Source organism: Geotrypetes seraphini, chromosome 7 (genome assembly GCF_902459505.1).
Source record: "Geotrypetes seraphini chromosome 7, aGeoSer1.1, whole genome shotgun sequence".
NCBI lineage: Eukaryota > Metazoa > Chordata > Amphibia > Gymnophiona > Dermophiidae > Geotrypetes > Geotrypetes seraphini.
The window spans coordinates 154,516,094-154,537,189 of NC_047090.1; the positions used below are offsets into that span (position 1 = coordinate 154,516,094).

General features: G+C 43.3%; 1 protein-coding gene across 1 annotated transcript in view; it reads right to left on the reverse strand.

The window, feature by feature from the left end:
• Positions 1-19,011, reverse strand: part of ADSS1 (adenylosuccinate synthase 1) — a 101,506-nt gene extending 82,495 nt beyond the window's left edge. The window contains exon 1 of the mRNA XM_033951835.1: positions 18,736-19,011. Within this exon, the coding sequence (XP_033807726.1) occupies positions 18,736-18,903 (168 nt within the window). The 5' untranslated portion in view covers positions 18,904-19,011. The remainder of the gene's footprint in view (positions 1-18,735) is intronic.
• Between the last annotated feature and the right edge of the window lie 2,085 nt (positions 19,012-21,096).

Consider the following 21,096-nt stretch of genomic DNA (forward strand, 5'->3'; position numbering starts at 1 on the left):
GTATCCGGATAATCCTGGCAACCACTTCTCTACTTGAATATTCCACACTGATATACAGAGATAAACTATGGCTATGGCAGGCATTTATCCCAGATTCTGTAAATGGCACCCAAAAGTTGTACACACCTAATTTGCATGCATGATTCAACTGAATACTGAACCAAATAGCACCAATCACTTATTGGGGTTAATTGGCAACAATTTGGATTTGCACAAACATCTTGCTATGCGCTATACTATAAAGATGCAAGCATAAATCCTATAGCGCATAATTGAAAAGCGGGTGTGGCTATGGGAGGGGTATGGGCAGTCATGGACACTGAGGGCAGGTTCTGTAAACGACGTCTAACTTTAGGCATCCAAATAAAGCATTAATTGGAACTTAAGACGTCCAAATGCTGGACGCGATTCTCAAAATAGACATCCACAATTTCGTAGACACCTATCAGAAAAAATTACGCCTAAAAAATGGGTGGCATAGGTGTGGCATAGGAGTGGCTTCAATTTGGACATCCATTTAGAGAACTGCATGCCACTCAGAACCCAAACGTGTCTACCTAATGCCTACAATGCAGGCGTTGCAAAACCAGGTCTACTTTTGAGAGTGAGTTGAGCACGAGTTAGGTGGACGTGACTTAGGCATTGGTTGGGCATCCACATATAGGTGAACAGGGCTTTATTTTTTGGGCTAAGGAGGACTCCAGGTTGATATTAAGGTAAAAATATGTTTAATAATACATTACTCAAGCAAAGCACATGAAAAAATATATATTACATATTAAACCTCATTTCCAAAAGGTTAAGAAAAGAAAAAGAGATACACTACTTACAATGGCTGTGCTTTAGAGCAAGTGGATGTGTCTGATGCACAATCTTGACATCATTGTGACATCATCAATATGTACCTAGATGGCAGAATGCCACTAAAAAATAAAAGGAACCCATGCCTAAACAAAAGCTCCTGTGGCTCAATGGTTAAAGGAACTTCTTCCATCTTCCACAGGTCATGGGTTCAAATCTCCACACAAACACACACCCTAGTACCTTAACAGCTTCTTTTTGGTCTCATAAGAAAGTATGGATTGTCATTTACATTAGCACACTGCCCTTTCCAGAGTCCAGAGGGAAACTTATTTTTATCCTGAAGTGGTTTTGATGTCTTAAGCGGTATCATCTCACATGGCAGGAACCCCTGCCTAAAAGAAAGCACCTGTGGCTCAGTGGTTCAAGGCATTGCTTCAATCTTCCAAAGGTCATGGGTTCAAATCCCAAGTATGCTCAGATACCCCAGCACATATTCCTATTTTTAGTGCCATTTTTTCATGTATTATTAAACATCTTTTTCTATTATTATCAAATAGGAGTCCTCTAAGCTCCCAAACAGAAGCTTAGTATGCAAAATATATATTTTTTCATGTGCTTTGCTTAAATAATGCATTATTAAACATCTTTTGACCTTAATATCAAATTGGAGTACTCTATACCCCCCAAAATAAAGCCCCATTCATCTATATGCGGACGCTTAAGTGAATCCTAAGTCGCATCCACTTAACTGAAGCCTGTCTAGCACCCAACTTACGCTCAAAAGTAGACCTCCTTTTGCAAGCAGTCCTCTTACTAAAAAAACAGAGGATTTGGAATGCAATATTTTTTTTCCGTGTACTTTGAGGAACATAGAGGCCAAAAGAGGAATGGGATAAGTGTTGAAGGTACATGTTTAATATTTATCCTAGAGAAATGATTGCTTGTAAATCAAGAGGATATAACCTTGGCTTTGGAATTGACCTGTAGTTTACTATCTGAGTGTGTGTGATGCAGTGGTTAGAGCTACAGCTTTAGCACCCTGACATTGTTGGTTCAAATCTCCCACTGCTCCTTGTGACCCTGGGCAACCGGAACAGAAGATAAATATCATAAGGGAGCCAAATTTAAATACTACATAAGATATAAGTGGTATATAAATAATTATAAGATAAATATAATAGTGGTGCCAGTCTTTTACTGCAGGCAATTTTAGTTTATAACATTTTATTGAAGGAATCGAACAAGTGCACAGTAATATAATACATAATATTCTCATAACAATTAAATTCACAAACCTAATTTTCATACAAATTTCTATTAATCCTCCAAAATATATTTCCATATTATCCACCTCAAACACCATAAAAAAACCAGCATAAAATCACCATTCTAATGACATCATAACGCTAACACACGATAATGTTATAGATGTTATTTGGACATCTATGTAACTCCGTAAAGGACGTCTAACAATATAGATGCACTTAGATTCGCTCAGTGCTGCTGAGCGCGATTCTCTATAGTGCGTCTATGAATTATAGAATCGCGCTCAGCATTCTGTGGCTGGACGTCTAAACACCACCTAAATTTTAGACATACTTTACAGAATCTGGCCCTTACTAAAGATGTGCGCAGCACTATAGAATTCGGGGATCCAAACCAAATTAATGCATGAGGATTTATTCCGGATTTCAGCTAGAGTAAATCCTTGCATGTAAAACTGAGCATGGATTCCAGCACCACATGCCATTCTACAAACAGTACCCAACTTAGAGCACCATTTATAGAATAACATTCAGCGCACTTTTTTTTCGGCACCATTTACTGAATCTAGTCCTTAATATTTAATGGCACTTGATAAAGTAATAATCAAAGCAGTTTAAAATAATAAAAACATTTATAAAGGAAAGGAACTACAATATATCAGGAAAAATGTTTGCTTTTTGTATATTATTTAAACTTCCGAGATATTTAAATGCCTTTATTATCCCCTCACTTTCTTTTGTTCTAGCAAGGGTTCTTAACCCAGTCCTCAGGACATACCCAGCCAATCACATTTACAGGATATTCACAGTGAATATGCACATATTCATTGTGAATATTCTGAAAACCTTGACTACCTAGGTTTTTGCACCCGAGAACTTTGTTGAGATCAATTAGGGCAGGGGTGAGCAACCTTTGTCCTTGAGGGCTGCAACCCAGTTGAGTTTTCAGGATTTCCCCAATGAATATGCATACAATCTATTTGCATGCCCTGCCTCCACTGCATGCAAATATCTCATGCATATTCATTGGGAAAATCCTGAAAATCCAATTGGGTTGCAGCCCTCCAGGACCAAGACTGCCTACCCCTGCACTAGGGTATACTTATTTTTATTAAAGTGCATTAAACACTTAATGCAGTGGTTCCCAACCTGGTCCTAGAGGCACCCCAGTCAGTCAAGTTTTCAGGATATCCACATTCATCCCTTTTTCCCTCCCTCTCCAAATTTTTTATCTCAATGTTACGATGTATTCCCCCTCCCCCACAGCCTCTTTGTTTCATGTTAGTTATTTAAGTACTGTTTATGAAAATCTTTTAATTTTTCTTTTAATACTGTTTTTATTTATATAAAGCATTTTATTGTAAAGCGTTTAGATATATTTGACAGACGATATATCAAGGAACTAATAAACTTGGAAACTTCATGAGAGAGATTTGCATGCACTGCTTCCACTGCATGCAAATCTCTCTCAAATATTCATGGGGATATCCTGAAAACCTGACTGACTGGGGAGCCTCCAGGACCAGGTTTGGGAACCACTAAGTTAACAAGATTGAAGGATATAAGAGATCTGGCCAAAATTTAAGCAGGGAGTACTTCAATATGCTATCACTACCTGTATTTTATTTAAGTATTTATATACCAATTATAGCCTAAGCTGTTTACATTCAGGTACTCAAGAATTTTTCCCTATCTGTCCTGGTGGGCTCACACTCTACCTAATGTGCCTGGGGCAATGGGGGATTAAGTGATTTGTCCAGGGTCATAAGGAGCAGCATGGGATTTGAACCCACAACTTCAGGGTGCTGAGGCTGTAGCTCCAACCATTGCACCACATATTCCCCATTTCCCTGCTTACTGCAAAAATGACCACCACTTGATATTTCATGTCATTTATGCAAGAAAAGACTGAAGGAAAGATGCTACATTTCTGGCTGTGCTGATGTCTTGTTTTATTCTGGCATTTCTTATTATCCCAAATGAATTTAAAATGACAGAACAAGAGTGGGCCTTGTTTTGTAGTAATGGTTTCAGTAACTTTAAACCTGACCTTCTCCTGCAGTATTTATATTTCTGATGGTAATGACCTTACTGATTCTCAAAGGAGAAACCCATACGTAAAACAGCTGTGTTATTCTGTCTCCTGACAAGCTGTCCGATTGGCACTATACATGGTGACTGAAGAGCTGCTTCCTGCTTTGGCCAATGCCACCATCCTTAAATCTGGCTGCTTCTTTGCTACTTTATAATACTGTGCATGTTTAGAAAAAGTACATAAACACCTCAAGCCCAAATGGTAGACCCAAGCAAAAATTCCACTGAAGGGCTCCTGTAGTAAAAAAGGAGAAGGATCATCCTCTTTCATCTAGGATGGGGACTCTGTCTGAAGACCCATGAGTTGGGAGGGGAAGAGGGTCCCCTTCCCTCCTTTTCTTGTTAAAGTACCTCTCATGGCTGTGGCTCCCTAACCTAAACATATGTTCAATACTGACATCACTGCAAGGCTCACAGTCATGAGAATCTGTTAGTCCAGGGGTCTCCAAAGTCCCTCCTTGAGGGCCAATTCCAGTCGGGTTTTCCGGATTTCCCCAATGAATATGCATTGAAAGCAGTTCATGCACATAGGTCTCATGCATATTCATTGGGGAAATCCTGAAAACCCGACTGGATTACGGCCCTCAAGGAGGGACTTTGAGACCCTGTTTTATGTTCCAAACACATATGCACACACTATAGCAGTGTTTCCCAAGTTGGCCCTGGAGTACCCCCCATGCCAGTCAGGTTTTCTGAATATCCTCATGAAACTGATTTGCATATCCTGCCTCCATTATATGCAAATCTATTTCATGCATATTCATTGCAGATGTGTTATGTTAAGTTAATCAGGTTGGCTATTCCACCTTTACTTATTCAGTTCGAGGTCGGATTTCATTACAAGAGGTTGGGTCAGTTATCCAGGAAGAATACACATTTTTGTTTCATAAGTAAATCAAGGAAAATTTTTGTTGTTTACCTGCAATTACATTACTTTCTTTTCCAGAGATAAATAAAATCAGATTTGACATTGATATGTGAACATTTCTTAAGAAAGGACTGAATATTTCAGGGGGGGTCCTAATTTTTACACATGACTGTATTTGATGTAATTCTATCTTGTTTTTTCAATCCAAATATAAGCCTAATAGCTGTATTTTGCAGAATTTGTAATTTATGCAATATCAACTTAAGGCAATCTAAGGAAGTAGTATTACAATAATCAATTAATGATAAAAAATAGAGAGATTGAACTAATAAGCGAAATTGATAGTGATCCCAAAATACTTCCTAATCCTTCTCAATTTCCAGAATAGCCCAAAAGATTTTTTATCAAATGGGTAACATGGGGTACTAAAGATAGATGATCATCAAAAAAGTAACTCCAAAGTTCTAATAACTGAAACCACTGGATAGTCTCAACAAAGACTTATCATGAAATTAGCTGCGGTCAGAAAGAAGAGTGAATATGGGCCAGGACCACTTCCACCACCACAGAGATCTGTCTGTTTTCCTGACACCCTGTGCATTGTCCTCCAGTTGGCAGGAGAAGATGGCCAACAACTCTTGTTTACCCTACTACTGCCTCCCTCTGCTGGCTTTTCTTTGTGATTAGAACCATGCAAGACCCATCTGTGCAAGTTTTTAAATATTTTCATATTGCAATGGGAGATGGGGAGTCAGGGGATAAACACAATTGTTTGCTTAGGACTCACCAGTGTTAATCCTGCCCTGGATATTACTTCCTTCCCTCTGCTTGCTATATCTCCTTCCAAGCACCCCATCATCCCCCTGGCACTGACCATTGCCTTATCACAGTGCTTTTGCTGCTTCAAGGCCATCTATTACAGTCACCCTGGTCTGTCTTCTGAATGGTGCTCATTAACAGCTGACCCTGATCATGTACTGCTTCCTTAGGTGTCGGCACCGGTATTCTGCCATTTTTTTCCCCACTTACCTTTAACCTCCAAACTCTCAATCTCAGGGGTATTTTATAATGTTTCTGATTTGAGTGTGATCTGCACAGATGAGTGACCTGGTTACTTCAATGGACTGTTTTTCCCACTGATGCTATTTGGACAAGTTATTTTAGGGTCCTTTTATGAAGCTGTGGTAAGCGCTAGCATGTGCTACCCGTGCACAAAAAGATTTTTTATTTTTGTTAGAGGAGCGGAGAGTGGGCATTCCTGAGCTAAAAAGTTAGCGCATCCGTATTACTAATTACTAACTGGTTAGCACAGGATTAGCAAAATAGGTAAGGGTAAATACTCCCATGGCAAGAATGGAAAGCAGAACCTATATGTGCAGCTCAGCTCTTTGTGGCATAGTAGATGACAGCAGATAAAGACCCAAATGACCCATCCAGTCTGCCCAACATGATTCAATTTACATTTTTTCTTCTTAGCTATTTCTGGGCAAGAATCCAAAGCTCTACCCGGTACTGTGCTTGGGTTCCAACTGCCGAAATCTCCGTCAAAACTTACTCCAACCCATCTAGTCTGAGTGTGTCTCTTTTTCACAAGTTTGGGTAAAAATTTTGTTCATCAAGTATTTTGATCTTTTATACTGAATTACAAGACCTTCTGACCCCCGACTCCTCTCTCCCCCTCTCGGTTCAGATCCAACAAACCACTAAAACCTGTCGCTTCCTCCTCTATAATATTACCAAAATCCGACCTCGCCTCTCTGAACACACTAACAAAACCTTTATTCATGCTCTCATCACCTCATGCTTAAGACTACTGCAACGTACTTCTCTCAGGTCTCCCGCGCATCCGTCTCTCACCCCTTCAATCCATTCAAAATACTGCTGCATGACTCTGCAATACTCTGCAAGAGCTGCTATGCTCACATTACCCATCTCAAGTCACTTCATTGGCTCCCCATCCATTTCTGAATACAGTTCAAACTCCTCTTACTGGCATACAAGTGCATTCACTCTGTAGCCGCCCCCCCCCCCCCCAATACTTCTTCTCACTTATCTCCTCCTATGCTCCCCCTATGAACTCCATTCATCAGATAAGTAAGTCCCTCTTATCTGTACTCTTCTCCTCAGCTGCCAACTCCAGGCTCTGTCCCTTCTTTCTTGCAATGCCTGGAACAGGTTGCCAGGATCAATACATCCTGCTCTGTCTCTATCAGTATTCAAATCCAAGCTAAAAGCCCACTTTAAGTTGCTTTCAGCTTTTTTACTCCACTCACTGTCAGACACCTAGACCCATTGTATCATTCCTTTTACCAGAATCTCCCCAACCCTGAGATGTCCTGTCTGTCTGTCCAAATTAGATTGTAAGTTCTTCTTAAATGTACAGTGCTGTGTACCCCTTTCAGCGCTATAGAAATGATAAATAGTAGTAGTGACGCAGGCAGAGACGCCAAAACACAGCCCGTGTCGGGTCCATCATTAAAGCAGGATTTACCCGGAACTTGAAGGACCTTTGTGCTTTTTTTGTGTGTGTTTCTTTGTGGGTTGTACTTTGAATCCCTCTTTTTTATACAGCTTATAACATTTGTGCATGGCCATTATTATTATTATTTTTTTTTATTTATTTATTGAATTTTCTATACCGTTCTCCCAGGGGAGCTCAGAACGGTTTACATGCATTTTTTCAGGTACTCAAACAGTTTTCCTTGTCTGTCACAGTGGGCTCACAATCTATCTAATGTACCTGGGGCAATGGGGGGATTAAGTGACTTGCCCAAGGTCATTAATAGAACCCCCCCAAACTCCCCCCAGGAAATTTGCAATTTTTTGATTGTTGTAGAAATGGCCTTAAGTGTACAGGTAAAACTATTGTAAGAGCATGCTAAAGCCACATTTTACCGCAGCTTAGTAAAATAACCCTTTTATCTCCAGTGGCCTCAGGTACCCACCTTGGTTGTAGGCTCTTTAGGGAAGAGACCTCACTATGCACTATAAAATTATAATTTGTAAAAAAAATTAAAAAACCTTCCCTACTAAATTTTCTGCAAGATTACTCCAGAAAATACTGAACAGACATAATAAGGTAGAGAAGTGTCAAAGAACGCAAGAATATTTAGCTTGCAGCACAATGTGGCACTTGTTTGAATAATTCTCTTTGCTTTCAGACTGAATTAAAGCATGGATGATGACAAAGGTCTTTTCATTCTCATACACAACTGCAATTCAATGAACTCCAGGCACAAAAAAAATCTCCTTGATAACTGAGGGTGGGAGAGATGCAACTGTAATTTAAAATCACAATGTTTTCACTCAGCATATCTACACATGACTTGTAAGTTCAGATGATGAATGAGGTATATAGTACTCAAACAAGCTGCTTTTTAAAAACAAAACAAAACAAGAGCACACCCAAAACTAATTGCATTTAAAGAGAATGCGAAGTGGTAGAGCTACAGTAGAAGTTATGAGCTGAGCGCGGTAAAATGTGGCTTTTGCATGCTCTTACAATAGTTTTTCCTGTACACTAAGGCCATTTCTACAACAATTAGAAAATTGAAAATTTCCTGGGGGGGGGTTCTTCTTCTATTATTGCATTTAAAGAGAAGGGGGAGTGGTAGAGCTACAGTAGAAGTTATGAGCTGAGGTTGCAGGGGAAGACTTAGGAGCAATGTCAGGAAATACTTTTTCACAGAAAGCGTGGTAGATGCCCACAGGAGGCTGTGAAGACAAAAACAGTGATAGAATTCAAGAATGTGTGGGCTAAACACAGAAGATCACAATATAGAAAAAGGATGACATCTAAGCAGTGGCGCAGTAAAGGTGAGCGGTGCCTGGGGCAGTGGCACCCCTCCACCGACTACTTCCCCACCCTCCTGCCGTGCGTGCACCCCTTCTCTTTCCCTCTACCTTTTTAACGTCTCTTGTATGAGTAGCACGCCTACGTTGGTGTTGACCTGCCCTCCGACGTCACTTCCTAGGTGTGGGTCCCGGAAGTGACATCAGAGAGAGTGCCGATGCGAGCAGCAACCTCACTCTGGGGAATTAAAAAAAAGGTACGGGGGGAAGACAAGGGGTACGCAGCACGGAGAGGAGCGGGAGGGGGGAGGCAAGAGAAGAGGAGGGGTGCCACGCCCTTAACAAGATAGCACCAGGGTGAACTGCCCCCCTCGCCCACCCCTCCTTAAACTCATAACTGAAGTGAGTTTTGATGGCAGCTTTAAAGGTTGGGAAGTAAGACCAATGTTGGGCAGACTTCTAGGGTCCGGGTCTCATAAATGGCAAAACAGATCAAAAGCTATTTGGGGGTGTTTACAAAGTCCAGCACCTTTTTTCTCAGGTGCTACCATATTATTTTCTAAACAGGAGACACGTAACTTGTGTTATTTTCTGTTTGTTATGTATCACCTAAATGCTTATTATGAACTAGTCTTTAAGCCTGTTACATTAACGAGTGCTAGAATAGTTGTGTCTGTCTGTCTGTGTTTTTTAATCTCTCTCTCCTTGGCCGCTGTCTGTATCCTTCTGTATCCCCTCCCCCCCCAAGCAAAGCTGTCTGCCCCCAGCACCCACCTCCCCCCCAAATGTCTCTCCATGGCCCTCTTCTGTCTTCCCCCCCAGAGCAAAGCTGTCTGTCCCCAGAACACCTCCCCCCAAAGCAGCCCCCTTTCCCTATCTCTCCATGGCCCCTTCTGTCTCCCCCCAGCACACCCCTCCCCCCAAAGCAGCCCCCTATCCCTCTCCCTGTCTCTCCATGGCCCCTTTTCCCTGTGCAGCAGCATTTCCATCCCACTTCCCTATGCAGCAGCAACAGCATTTCCCTCCTATCCCCCCCTTTCCTGTGTAGAAGCAGTAGCAGCATTTTCCCCCACTCCCCCTTTCCCTTCTCTTACCTTCTCTTCCCTGCTCCGTTCGGCCCCTCCCCCTTCTTTTACTGCCGTTGTCGACCCTCCCACCTCCGACAAACCTCGGGGCTCCAGCCGCGTAGGCAGCACTTTAAACACGCTGCTTCGCGGCCTTCTACTGGCGATTTCCTCTGCCGCGTCTGTCTCCGATGATGTCATCAGAGACGCGGCAGAGGAAATCGGCAGAGAAGGGCGCGAAGCAACGTGTTTATAGTGCTGCCTACGCCGCTGGAGCCGGGAGGTGACGGAGAGAGTAGGGGGTGCTAGCGGCCGGCAGCCGCCGTTCCACAGGTGGAGAGCAGGGAAGGGCGCGCATGCGCACTTGTCTTGCCTCGCGTGAGGCCAGACCGTAAGCCGCGCATGCGCACTTCCTATGGGTCGCTACAGCTCACGGAAAACGGACGCATGCATAGGAAGTGCACATGCGCAGCTTACCATTTTATTATATTAGATTTTCTTGAAAAAAAGGATCAGTTCCCTGAAAGCAATAAAATAAGTACCTTTAGATACTATAACCAGTGTGATAATACTAAGGACCATTCAAATTTTAGACAAAACAGTTCAAAGAAAAATGTAACATAACAGTACTAGAATCTACAGATCAGATTTATCTATTTCACAGGCCTTTTAAATTCATACTGCACTGAAGGATGACGTTGAAAGAAGCTGTGTATACCTTTCTACTTTGAAAGCAGCATTAATAATATCAATTACTAATAACTGGTCCACAAATACCTTAACCTGAACTGTAAAATGTCATGTGACAATCTTTACATATTATAATATGAAGGGGCTCTTTAACTAAGCTACATATGCAGCTAGTAAGGGTTTTGCCACGTGGTGGATGTTAGTATTGATGGTTGCTAATGTCTACTCTGCATTATAACCGCAGCATGGATGCACACCCATACTGGCTGCTTCATATGAGAAGGGGTCGGATGTGGGGAGACTAGAGATGACAGCTAGGGTGCAGCTTGGCACTGCATATTAGCTCTCATAATTGCTGATAGTGTGACTGCACCTACTGCCACCTCAAGAGCACATCCATGGCTGTAACTCCAGCTTAGATCCTATGATCCCCCTGTTTCTCCAACCCTTTTGCTCCAAACACATTCCTTGCTCAACCTGGGCCAATCAGAGCCTTAGGCCCCTCCCTGGTGCATCCCAGGATGCACCGGGGAGGAGAAAGCCCGCCATTTTGAAGAGGCGGGCCTGCTGGCTGGAAAAAGAAGGCATCCCTCCAGCCAGCCATCATTAACAAGGTAAGGTGGAGGGGGGGTCATCGGAGGCATGGGAGGTGGGGGGGAGTTACTTGGTGGCAGGAGGGAGTGGGCGTCTCTCTACTGTCAAAGGGGTATTGGAGGAGCGCTGCTTGGCGGCAGGAGGGAGTGGGCATATCTCCATTGCTGGGGAATGTCAGGGGGGGCACTGCTTGGCAGAGGGAGTGGGCATCTCTCCTGCTATGAGAAGGCGGGTAGCAGTTTTGGGTGATTGCACAATGTATCAGGAGAGAGTGGGCATCTCGCCCACTGATCGGGGGGGGGGGTGTCAGGGAGCATTGCTTCTTGGTGGCAGGAGAGAGTGGGAATCTCTCCTGCTGCCGTGAGGGGGAGGGGGGTTAGCAGTGCCGGGTAACTGTGCAATGCAGCAGGAGAGAGTGGGCATCTTTCCCGCTGCTGGGTGGAGGTGTAAGGGGGGAAAGCGTTGCATGAAGGAGTGGGCATCCCTCCTGCAGATCTTTGATTTGTTGGGGGGGGTGCGTTTATTCTGCACAAGTGCCGATTGCTATCGCCAGCGATGGGCACATGCAAATCTAGTACTGCTAACAGTTAACACAGAATGCAGCATAAAATAGGCAGATGACCTGGAGCAGCGTTTCCCAAGTCAGTCCTGGAGTACCCCCTTGCCAGTCAGGTTTTCGGGATATCCGCAAAGAACATGCATGAAAGAGATTTGCAGGCAATGGAAGCAGTGTATGCAAATCAATCTCATACATATTCATTGTGTGTATTCTGAAAACCTGACTGGTAAGGAGGTACTCCAGGTCCGACTTGGGAAACATAGTCCTAGATGGAGTTACTGTACCTTTATTAACACAGACCTCTTTTTTTTAATTCTTTATTTTCATTTTATCCATTTTGACATAACTTTAGTCAAAAACAAGAAATAATACAATACCTGTTTTAACATCTTTGAATAACAAGAGAAAACTGAAAAAGCAAATTAGATCAAATAAATAATTACTGTATATCTGAAAACATCCTCCCATAAATTCAAAGGCAAAAATGAACTCAGGAATCAAATTTACTGGTTTGTATAGTTAGTCCTTAATAAAAGGGAGGAGCGCTGTGAATTCACTGAACTTTACTATTACTAATTAAAATATACAAAGGAAAATAAAGATGTGGCTGATTGGGGACACTAACTAAACTTCATTGAGCTGATACTGAAGAAGGGATTCTCAGGAAATTACAACACCTTGCTCTCTTGAATAGGCGTATCTACTTGTATTGTATTATTAGCTGTCTAAGGCCAGCAATGATATTTTCTCTGCATTAACTAAATGAGAAACTGCCAGGGAGGCCTCCAACAGTTAAAATTAAGGTTTTTGCAATTACTGCATGCTAATTTTGTCAATTAATGGTCAGTGACTGCAAATGGGCCTTTGAGATGTTTGCTACTGGAAACTACAAAGTGGTACTTGGGGATCCGAGCATATCCCAGCATAGATCTCTTATCAGGTTCTCAGACTTTGTCCTCTGCTCTGCTCTCAATCGCTCCTTTCACGGTCAAAGTACACCTAAAGCTGGTAGTTCTAATTTGGAAAAGAACATGGCTGAGTTTTGCATTCTGAAAATTACCCTCCCTTGCACGTTATATGTATAAGTTGGTCAAACAGAAAATAAAAATAAATAAATTACAGAATACATAAAAATAACAAAAGAGAGGAAGCAAGAACAACAAGGTAATGTTATAATATTATTATTGTATTAAAACTTTAATTATTTTCTACATAGCAGCACAGTAAATGCCAGTAAAGACTCGCAGGGCTCATCCAGTCTGTCCAACAAAGGCAAAGTTGCACCCGCCACTATGTGCAGATTACAGTCATTTATGCTTAAACACTGGTTGGCAATTTGCTGTCATGCCAACCACATATATAGGTGGTTAAATGTGATTCAGTCTTTATTTTATAAGCAAAAGTATTGCTAACAGTATTTAACTTGCTAATCTCAACATTAAAATGCTTCCCCACTTCCTTGAGAATTATAGAATTGTTCTGTAAGTATATTTAAAGCAGGTACAGTCCGCAAAGCCTACAGCCTCTGATTCTATAAAGGGCGCCTAATTTAATTGAGCAATAGGTTTAATCATTGTTGATATTGACACTCAACACCTCACAATCAGCTTTTAAGGGAGATAGGTTCAGGCACGAGGGGGCATTCGGAGAAACTGAAGGGAGATAGGTTCAGAACAAATGCAAGGAAGTTTTTTTTCACCCAAAAGGTCGTGGACACTTGGAATGCGCTACCGAAGGAAGTGATCAGGCAGAGTACGGTACAAGGATTCAAACAGGGATTGGACGGATTCCTGAGGGATAGGGGGATCGTGGGATACTGAGAGAGGTTCTGGGATGTAACACAGGTATAGAAAGCTAACCAGGTAATAAGTATAGAAATCCAACCAGGTCGTGCATGTGCAAGACCGGAGGGTTAGGACTTCGATGGGAAGATAGGACTCAATGGGAAACCAAGGTGGCAAGGGGGCCCCTTCTGGTGACTCAGACAGGCCGTGACCTGTTCGGGCCGCCGCGGGAGCGGACTGCTGGGCGGGATGGACCTATGGTCTGACCCGGCGGAGGCACTGCTTATGTTCTTATGTTCTTATTGGACTTATTGAAAGTTAGGCACCTAACTCAAAAAAATCAATTCTATCAAAAAAATAGGTGCCTAGCCCAAAGAGCTTAAAGTGGGTGTGACGAGAGGCAGATCATGGGCATGTTTTCAAGTTAGGTGCCTCTTTTTGAATCAAGTGCCGTCAGGCTCTGATATTGGTGCCTAACTTTAGGCATAGAAAACCCTAGCATAAATTGGGGATCTCTAAATATTAGGATGCTGAACGCTGCCTAAGCATGATTCTGTAATGGGTACCTAAGTTTTATATAAACAGTGCCTATATTGATGCCTAACTTTAGGTGGACTTTATAGAATCAGGGCCCAGATGTTTATTGGGGATTAAAAACTACTCATGATTGCCACACTCATGGCCATCAGCAACCTCTAATCTTTATAATCAACAGAAGTTAGTATGTTGATCTTATTGTCAATTCTAATTAATACATGCTTCAGACCTCCTTGAAACCACTTAATAGTCCCATACATACAGAACTGGGGAAAACTAAATTGGACAATAAATAAATTACTTTCCTTCAGGCTTGCAAAAGAATTACATAGCAATATATTTATTTAATTTAAAAAAAAAAAATTATTCTGCTTAGAGACCTAAGTGGAGTATAGTAAACATACATATCTTATCAAAATAGCATCAAAACATCTTGAACATTACAAAACTGTTAGCTGCCTGAACTAGAGAATGACACAGTGACAAAATTCATCACTATTCACATCCCTGCGGGAAACAATCCTGTGTCAACCTCAGTCCTTCTATACTAGTATTCTTCAATACAAGGCTTGATGGTCAGTGGTTGTGATCATTTATACTCTGATTCTTCCTTCTCTTCTTAAAGAATGACATGGAGATGTTTTCCCGTGGTTATCCACGAGGATGGGAACGGTGATGAATTTTGTCACTGTGTCATTCTCTAGCCAGAAGATCTGCTTTGAAAAACAAATGGGTCTTCAACAGCATTTTATATGATTTCACACTATTACATAATCTTAAAGAACCTCTGGTAAAAAATTCCATAACTATGGACCAGCCACTGAAATAGAGGAATTGAGAGTGTGAACTCAGTCTGAGCCAATTTGCAAGATAAGGACCCTAAATATTCAAGTAAATCAACTATGGAAAGAAATTATCCAGCCAACATTCACAAGTGTTTTAGCCGGCCACTAACTGGTTAAATCACATAACTAGCTGTTAATTTTCAGTGGCACTCAACCGGTTAATCACCACTGAAATTTGCAATAGGTGCCTAACTCAAAGCCAGCTATGTTGGGGGCATTCCATGGGGAGTCAACACTTGGCCAGGTTAAGTGTTGATATTCAGCCCTTAAGCAGCCAGGTTTAGCAAAAAAAAAAAATGGGACCACATAAAATCCTGTCCTATCTTTCTACGCTACAAGTTCAAGTTTCAAGTTTTATTAAAATTTATTGTGCATGCAATGTCAAATATTTCACGGCTGCTTAAGGGCTGAATATCAACATAAGCGGCTATGTGATAGCCAGCTCAAAAATAACCAGATATTTGGGACTAAGTGTCAGCAGTGAGCAAAACGCTGCCTCTGTGTTTTGGATTGATCAAGTCAGAGTCCAAGCCTAAACTCTACTGAACTGTTATGGTTAAGACCTGAGGCAATCTGTTCATGCAAGGAAGCCCTGCAATGTTATAGTTTAAATAGGTCTGTATGCAGAACTAATAATTAATTAAACATGATAAAACCCAGAAAAGAAATTTGGGAGACGATTCCTAAAATCCACCAGCAGGCTGTACTGTATTTCATTCAGCATCACAGAGGGTTAGGGAACCAGAACAATGATCCTGTTTTCACCCCCTCCTAATGCAGGCCCTGTCTGTATTAAAAAAAAAAAAAAAAAGGGTCAAAATCCTCCCAGGGTAAGGCTTTTGATAGGGTCTCCTGGCCTTTTTTGTTTCGGGTTGTGGATTTTGTGGGTTTGGGTCCGAGTATTCGGGAATGGATTCGGGTCCTCTATACTCGCCCCGTTGGCTGTATTAAAGTGAATGGGGGCTACTCTGATTCTTTCTCTCTTGCCCGGGGAACGCGTCAGGGGTTCCCTCTCTCCCCGCTCCTCTTTGCTTTAACGGTGGAACCCCTAGTGCAGAGGGTGCGGATGAATCGGGATATTAGGGGGGTTACTGTTCCGGGTGGCGACTGTAAGTTGTCTCTGTTTGCGGATGATCTTCTTTTCACGGTGGAGGATCCCGAGAGTTCCTTGCCTGCTATATTGAGGGAGCTGGATGCTTTTGGATGGGTGTCGGGGTTTCGTGTTAATGTTGGGAAATCCGAGCTGCTCAATGTTAATTTACCCCTGGACAGGGTGATTTTCCTCCGGGAACGGTTTTCGTTTCGTTGGGTTCAACATTCTCTGCGTTATCTTAGGGTTTATTTCGGCCCGCCGGGAGTGGAGGTTTATGATCTTAATTTTCCCCCGCTTTTTCGTCATATCCGACGGGACTTGTCCGGTTGGAAGGATCAATTCTTCTCCTGGTTGGGTAGGGTGGAAATAGTGAAGATGATGATATTGCCTCGTCTCTTGTTCTTATTTCAGGTGTTACAGCTTTGGGTGGGTAGGCGTACATTGGAGGGGGTGCAACGGCATATTTTTTATTTTATTTGGACTGGTCGGAGACCTCGAGTGAGCCGGCTGGTTATGTGCTTGGGTCGCGGTGATGGGGGGTTGGCGGTCCCCAATGTGGTGAAATATTATCAGGCCGCTCAGTTGCGCGCCCTCTTGGAGTGGCAAGTGCAGGACCCGAAACCGTGGGTGGTGCTTGAGCAAAGCTTTTCCGATGGGGTGACACTGATGCATAGGCCTTGGGTACCTGGGAGAGTGAGACCCGAGAGAGTCTTATCTTCAGTAGACACTTCCTTGCGGGTTTGGAATCTGACCCGGGGTAGCTTGTTGTTGGGTAGGTGCCATTCTTGGTATACACCGCTGCGCCATAATGTGGCTTTTGTGCCCGGTCGGGGAGAGGGTGTGTTTGCTAGGTGGGAGTCTCGGGGCTTGGTTTGTGTGGGACAATTGTGGGATCCGGTTTTGGTCCGTATTCGGTCCTTTGCTGAGCTTCAGGACCGTTATGATCTTCCGGCTCGGGATTTGTTTCCCTGCTTGCAGGCCATCCATTATTTGCGGGCCTCGGGGGTACTGAGGGAATTGCGGGAGGGCAAGACTCCCTTTGAGTTGTTGTTGGGCCCGACTCTCCGGAAGGGTGCTCTATCTACTATATATCGGTGCCTTAATGGCCGGGGGGCTAGGCCCCTGCCCTACATGTTAGCTTGGGAAGGGGATTGGGAGTCTGCTATTTCTCTGGACACTTGGGTGGACATTTGGAGAGAAGTTGCATCGGCGGGCATTGCAGCTTTGTTGGTCGAAAACGGGTATAAAGTTCTTTTCCGGTGGTACTACACTCCTCAGGCTCTGTCTCGTTGGCGCGGGGGGGGGGGGGCGAGTGCTCTTTGTTGGAGGGGTTGTGGGGAGGTGGGTACCTATTTGCATATGTGGTGGCAGTGTGGGAGGGTGAGTGGTTTTTGGACTGGGGTTTTCTCTCGAGTGTCCCGGATCCTTAATTTGCGGATTCCGGTAGACTGGAGACATGCCCTTTTGTATTGGCACCAATTGGACCAATTGGATCTTGATTGGGGAGACTCTTTGTTTTGTAAGTTAGCTTTCACTGCTGCTCGGTTGGCCATAGCATCCTTGTGGAATCAGGGGCGACCTCCCACTTGGCATATGGTGGAACAGCGCTTGACTGACTGGCAGCTTCTTTACCATTTGACGGCTTTACGGCATGGCAAACAGCATGGCTATGCTCGTATTTGGCGTCGCTTTCAAGCCTCTATAGGGATTCGTGGAGGGGGTGGAGCGGGGCGTTGACATTGGGGCTTGACCGGGGGGCCTTGAACTGGGGAGACCCTATTCCTGCTTCTTAGTGGAGTTAGGAGACCCTTTACCCTATCTGGTGGTGTGGGCATTGAGCTTCGTCCCTGGGGGGGTGAGAGGGGGGCTTTTGCTGTGGTTTTGATGGTTCTGTTGTTAGTTTTTGTGTTTTTGGGGCTATTATATATGTTTAATTTGCTGACAGCACTGTTGGTGTTTTCCTTTGTGCTTTGTTGTTGTTCCGTGCTCTTGCTGTATACTTTTGTATATTTTTCAATAAAAGCTTTCATTTAAAAAAAAAAATCCTCCCAGGATGATATAAGAGATTGATCAAGAACACTTAAGTTGAAATTGCAGCTCAAGAAAGCGCCACCCATAAAAGAATAAAGGGTTCACACAAGTTTACAAGCGTACTTACTATTCAAACTTTATGTTGAATACAAAAAAATCAAAATACGGTATATAATTTCTGGCTTTATTCAGTGGGGTTAGTTTTCTTTTTTATCAGGGTTTAGATAGATTTAACCATGTTCTGAATAAAAATTATGCTAAAATACAAATCATCCTAGGGAGTTCACAAACTTTTTTTTTCTCAGCACTATAGATAAAAACTTGGCTAACTGCATTGCTCTAAAGCAGGTGCATATTTAAAGCACAGTGATGGACTCAGCTATTTCTGTTTATAGCTCAACAGAGCCTTTGAAGTGGTGTGGCAGGAACTTACTGTAACCACAGTTCAGAGTCTCAGAACTTCTCTCCCCTTTACGACGTTAGCAGAAATGCAGTCAATAATAATAATATATATATATATTTTTTTTTTAAGTACTGCGCACATGTATAGAAAAAAAATCTGAAATTACTGCCAACGTGCATTGAAACTTCTGCCCAGATAGAAAGCTAATGATAAGAAACCGAACCCCACCCCCCCTCATCCAGATGGTCTGGCACCAGGCACAACTCTTCTGTCACCAGGACTAGCTGCTCACCTGTCCTCCCCCGGCCTCACCTGGCATCTACACACAACGTCGGACTCGGTAGCCAACAAGTCGACTACTTTTCCTTTGCCTTCATCGCCCCACTGCGCTCCCAGCACCACCGTCACTTTGTTGACCGCGTCGCTCCGGGGTCTCTTGTGGCCCCCGCCCGGGTTGTTAGAAGCCCGCGTGCAGGACATCGCGCCAGCCTTCCCGCTCGATCCGGCCGCAGGGTCTGACGTTCGGCCCGCGAGCCCCTCGGCGTTTAGACTTCCAGAGCCTGACGTCAGCGGCGCTCTCCTAGCAACCGGAGAACGGGACGGGGGGTGGCTGGCGGCCGCCGCCGTCAGCTGACGGCGCGAGACGGCCTGGAATGTTGGCCTCGCCTCTATGCACAGGCGCAGGTGGACTGGAGGCGCGAGGAAAGCGCTGCAGACTAGGTCAAGGGCGCTATTTATATTACTATTTGTTAGTTCTAAGTGCTGTTGTATTTTTTTCATGCACTTTGTGTATGTTTTAAATTTAATAGTTAAAAAAGGCCGCTATTGCGAGTAAGCACGTCCTCGGTGGGACTGGGTAAAACGTGGAGCTTAACCGCACGCTCTTAAAAATCTCATCTTGGTTTTACTTTTTTCCTTCAGTTGTTGCGATTTCTCACCCCACAGATCTAAAAGCAGTTGCTTGACTCGGCCAGCCTCAACAATTCCCCCCCCCCCCCCCCCAGCTGGTGATAGCGATGGGCACATGTGCAGAATAAACGCAAAAAAACCCCAACAACAAATCGAGCCCCTCCAACCAACAGTGGGAGAGATGCCCACTCTCTCCCTCCGCCAAGCAACACCCCCCTCCTCCAACATCCCCTCAGCAGTGGACCAATGTTTCTCCAGCGCTGTTCCTCTACATCAGTGGAGTCTTGTGCATCTACCCCTCAGTGTCCCATCAAAGGTTTCATCTCTGCCCTACTGTCCTTCATAACAGTAATTTTGTATGTTATTAACATTAGCATTCTTTTCCTAGCAAAACTTATAGGCTTTAGACCTGGGTATGCAACAGAGACAATCCTTGTGTTCCTTCTTGATGATCTGCACAGAAACCATGATGAGATCTACCTTGATACTAGTGTTGCTGGATTTCTCAGCAGCCTTCATCATTGTGGATCATAATATGCTTATAAGATTGGCTGAAACATCTTGTGGCACAGTATTTAAATGGTTCAAATCCTATTTTTCATCAGACAACAATCAATTCTGATGCACATAATTACCTTGGGAACTGAACTGTGGGGTGCCATAGTGGTCCATACTGTCTCGTGAAGAGAGGCACGTCCTGTAAGCAATCTCCTGATTTCAGCACCTCTTCTCTCTGCTGGCCCTTCTCTCCAGCGCAGGTCTTTCTGCGCAGCCCTTCTCTCCAGCATGGGTCTTTCTGCCGGTCTTCTCTCCAATGCGGGCCTTTGCGCATGCGCTGATGGCGGCATGCTGACCACACTTGCGCATGATGTCATCACGCTGACGCCAGTGCACTCCCGCATCTCTTGAGCCGGGAACACTAGGTTTAGTGTGCCCGGCTCGAAAAAGTTTGCGAGACACTGCAGTAGACGAATAGTTGTGAAACAAAGGTCATTATACAAAAAAACCCAAAAACGTGGGTAATTTAAATACATAAATTTCCCATTTAAAAAGAAAGCTTGTTATGACATCCTGATTCTGCAGAAGAGATTCTTTTAAAATAGTGGTAAAAAAAAATTAATAAATTCAACCATATCTAAGAAACTAGAGCCGATGTGGTCTATCAAATGTAATTTTCTGAATCAGTGCCTCAAATAATCCTAGGAACAGGTCAAAAAACCCAAGGCACTAAGATTTTTTGTTGTTGTTGTTGGCCTGTGTAATTACATTACATTACATTACAGATTTCTATTCCGTCATTACCTTTCGGTTCAAAGCGGATTACAAAAAGAGTTATGGAAGAAGGGTTACAACGTTAGATCAGAGGTTTCCAAGAGAGGGAAAAGTAAGATCTGGGGTTAGGGAGGGGATGGTAAGAGGGGGGTTAAGCTTTATCATGGTATTAAGCTTTATTAAGGGATTTCTTGAAGAGTATAGTTTTTATTTCCTTTCTGAACATCTTGTAGTCTGGGGTTATTGTCAATAGGTTGGAGACTTGGTTGTCTATCTTCGCTGCCTGAGTGGCCAGTAGTCCGTTGTATAGTTTTTTCCGTTTTACTTCTTTGATTGGGGAGTAAGTGAATGGGGTGTGTGTTTTTCTATGCCTGGTAGAGGTGGTTTGGATGAGGCGGTCGTTTAGGTAGGTTGGGCTGTCTCCATTTATAGTTTTAAATAGTATACAGTAGAATTTAAATTGTATTCTTTCCTGGATTGGAAGCCAATGAG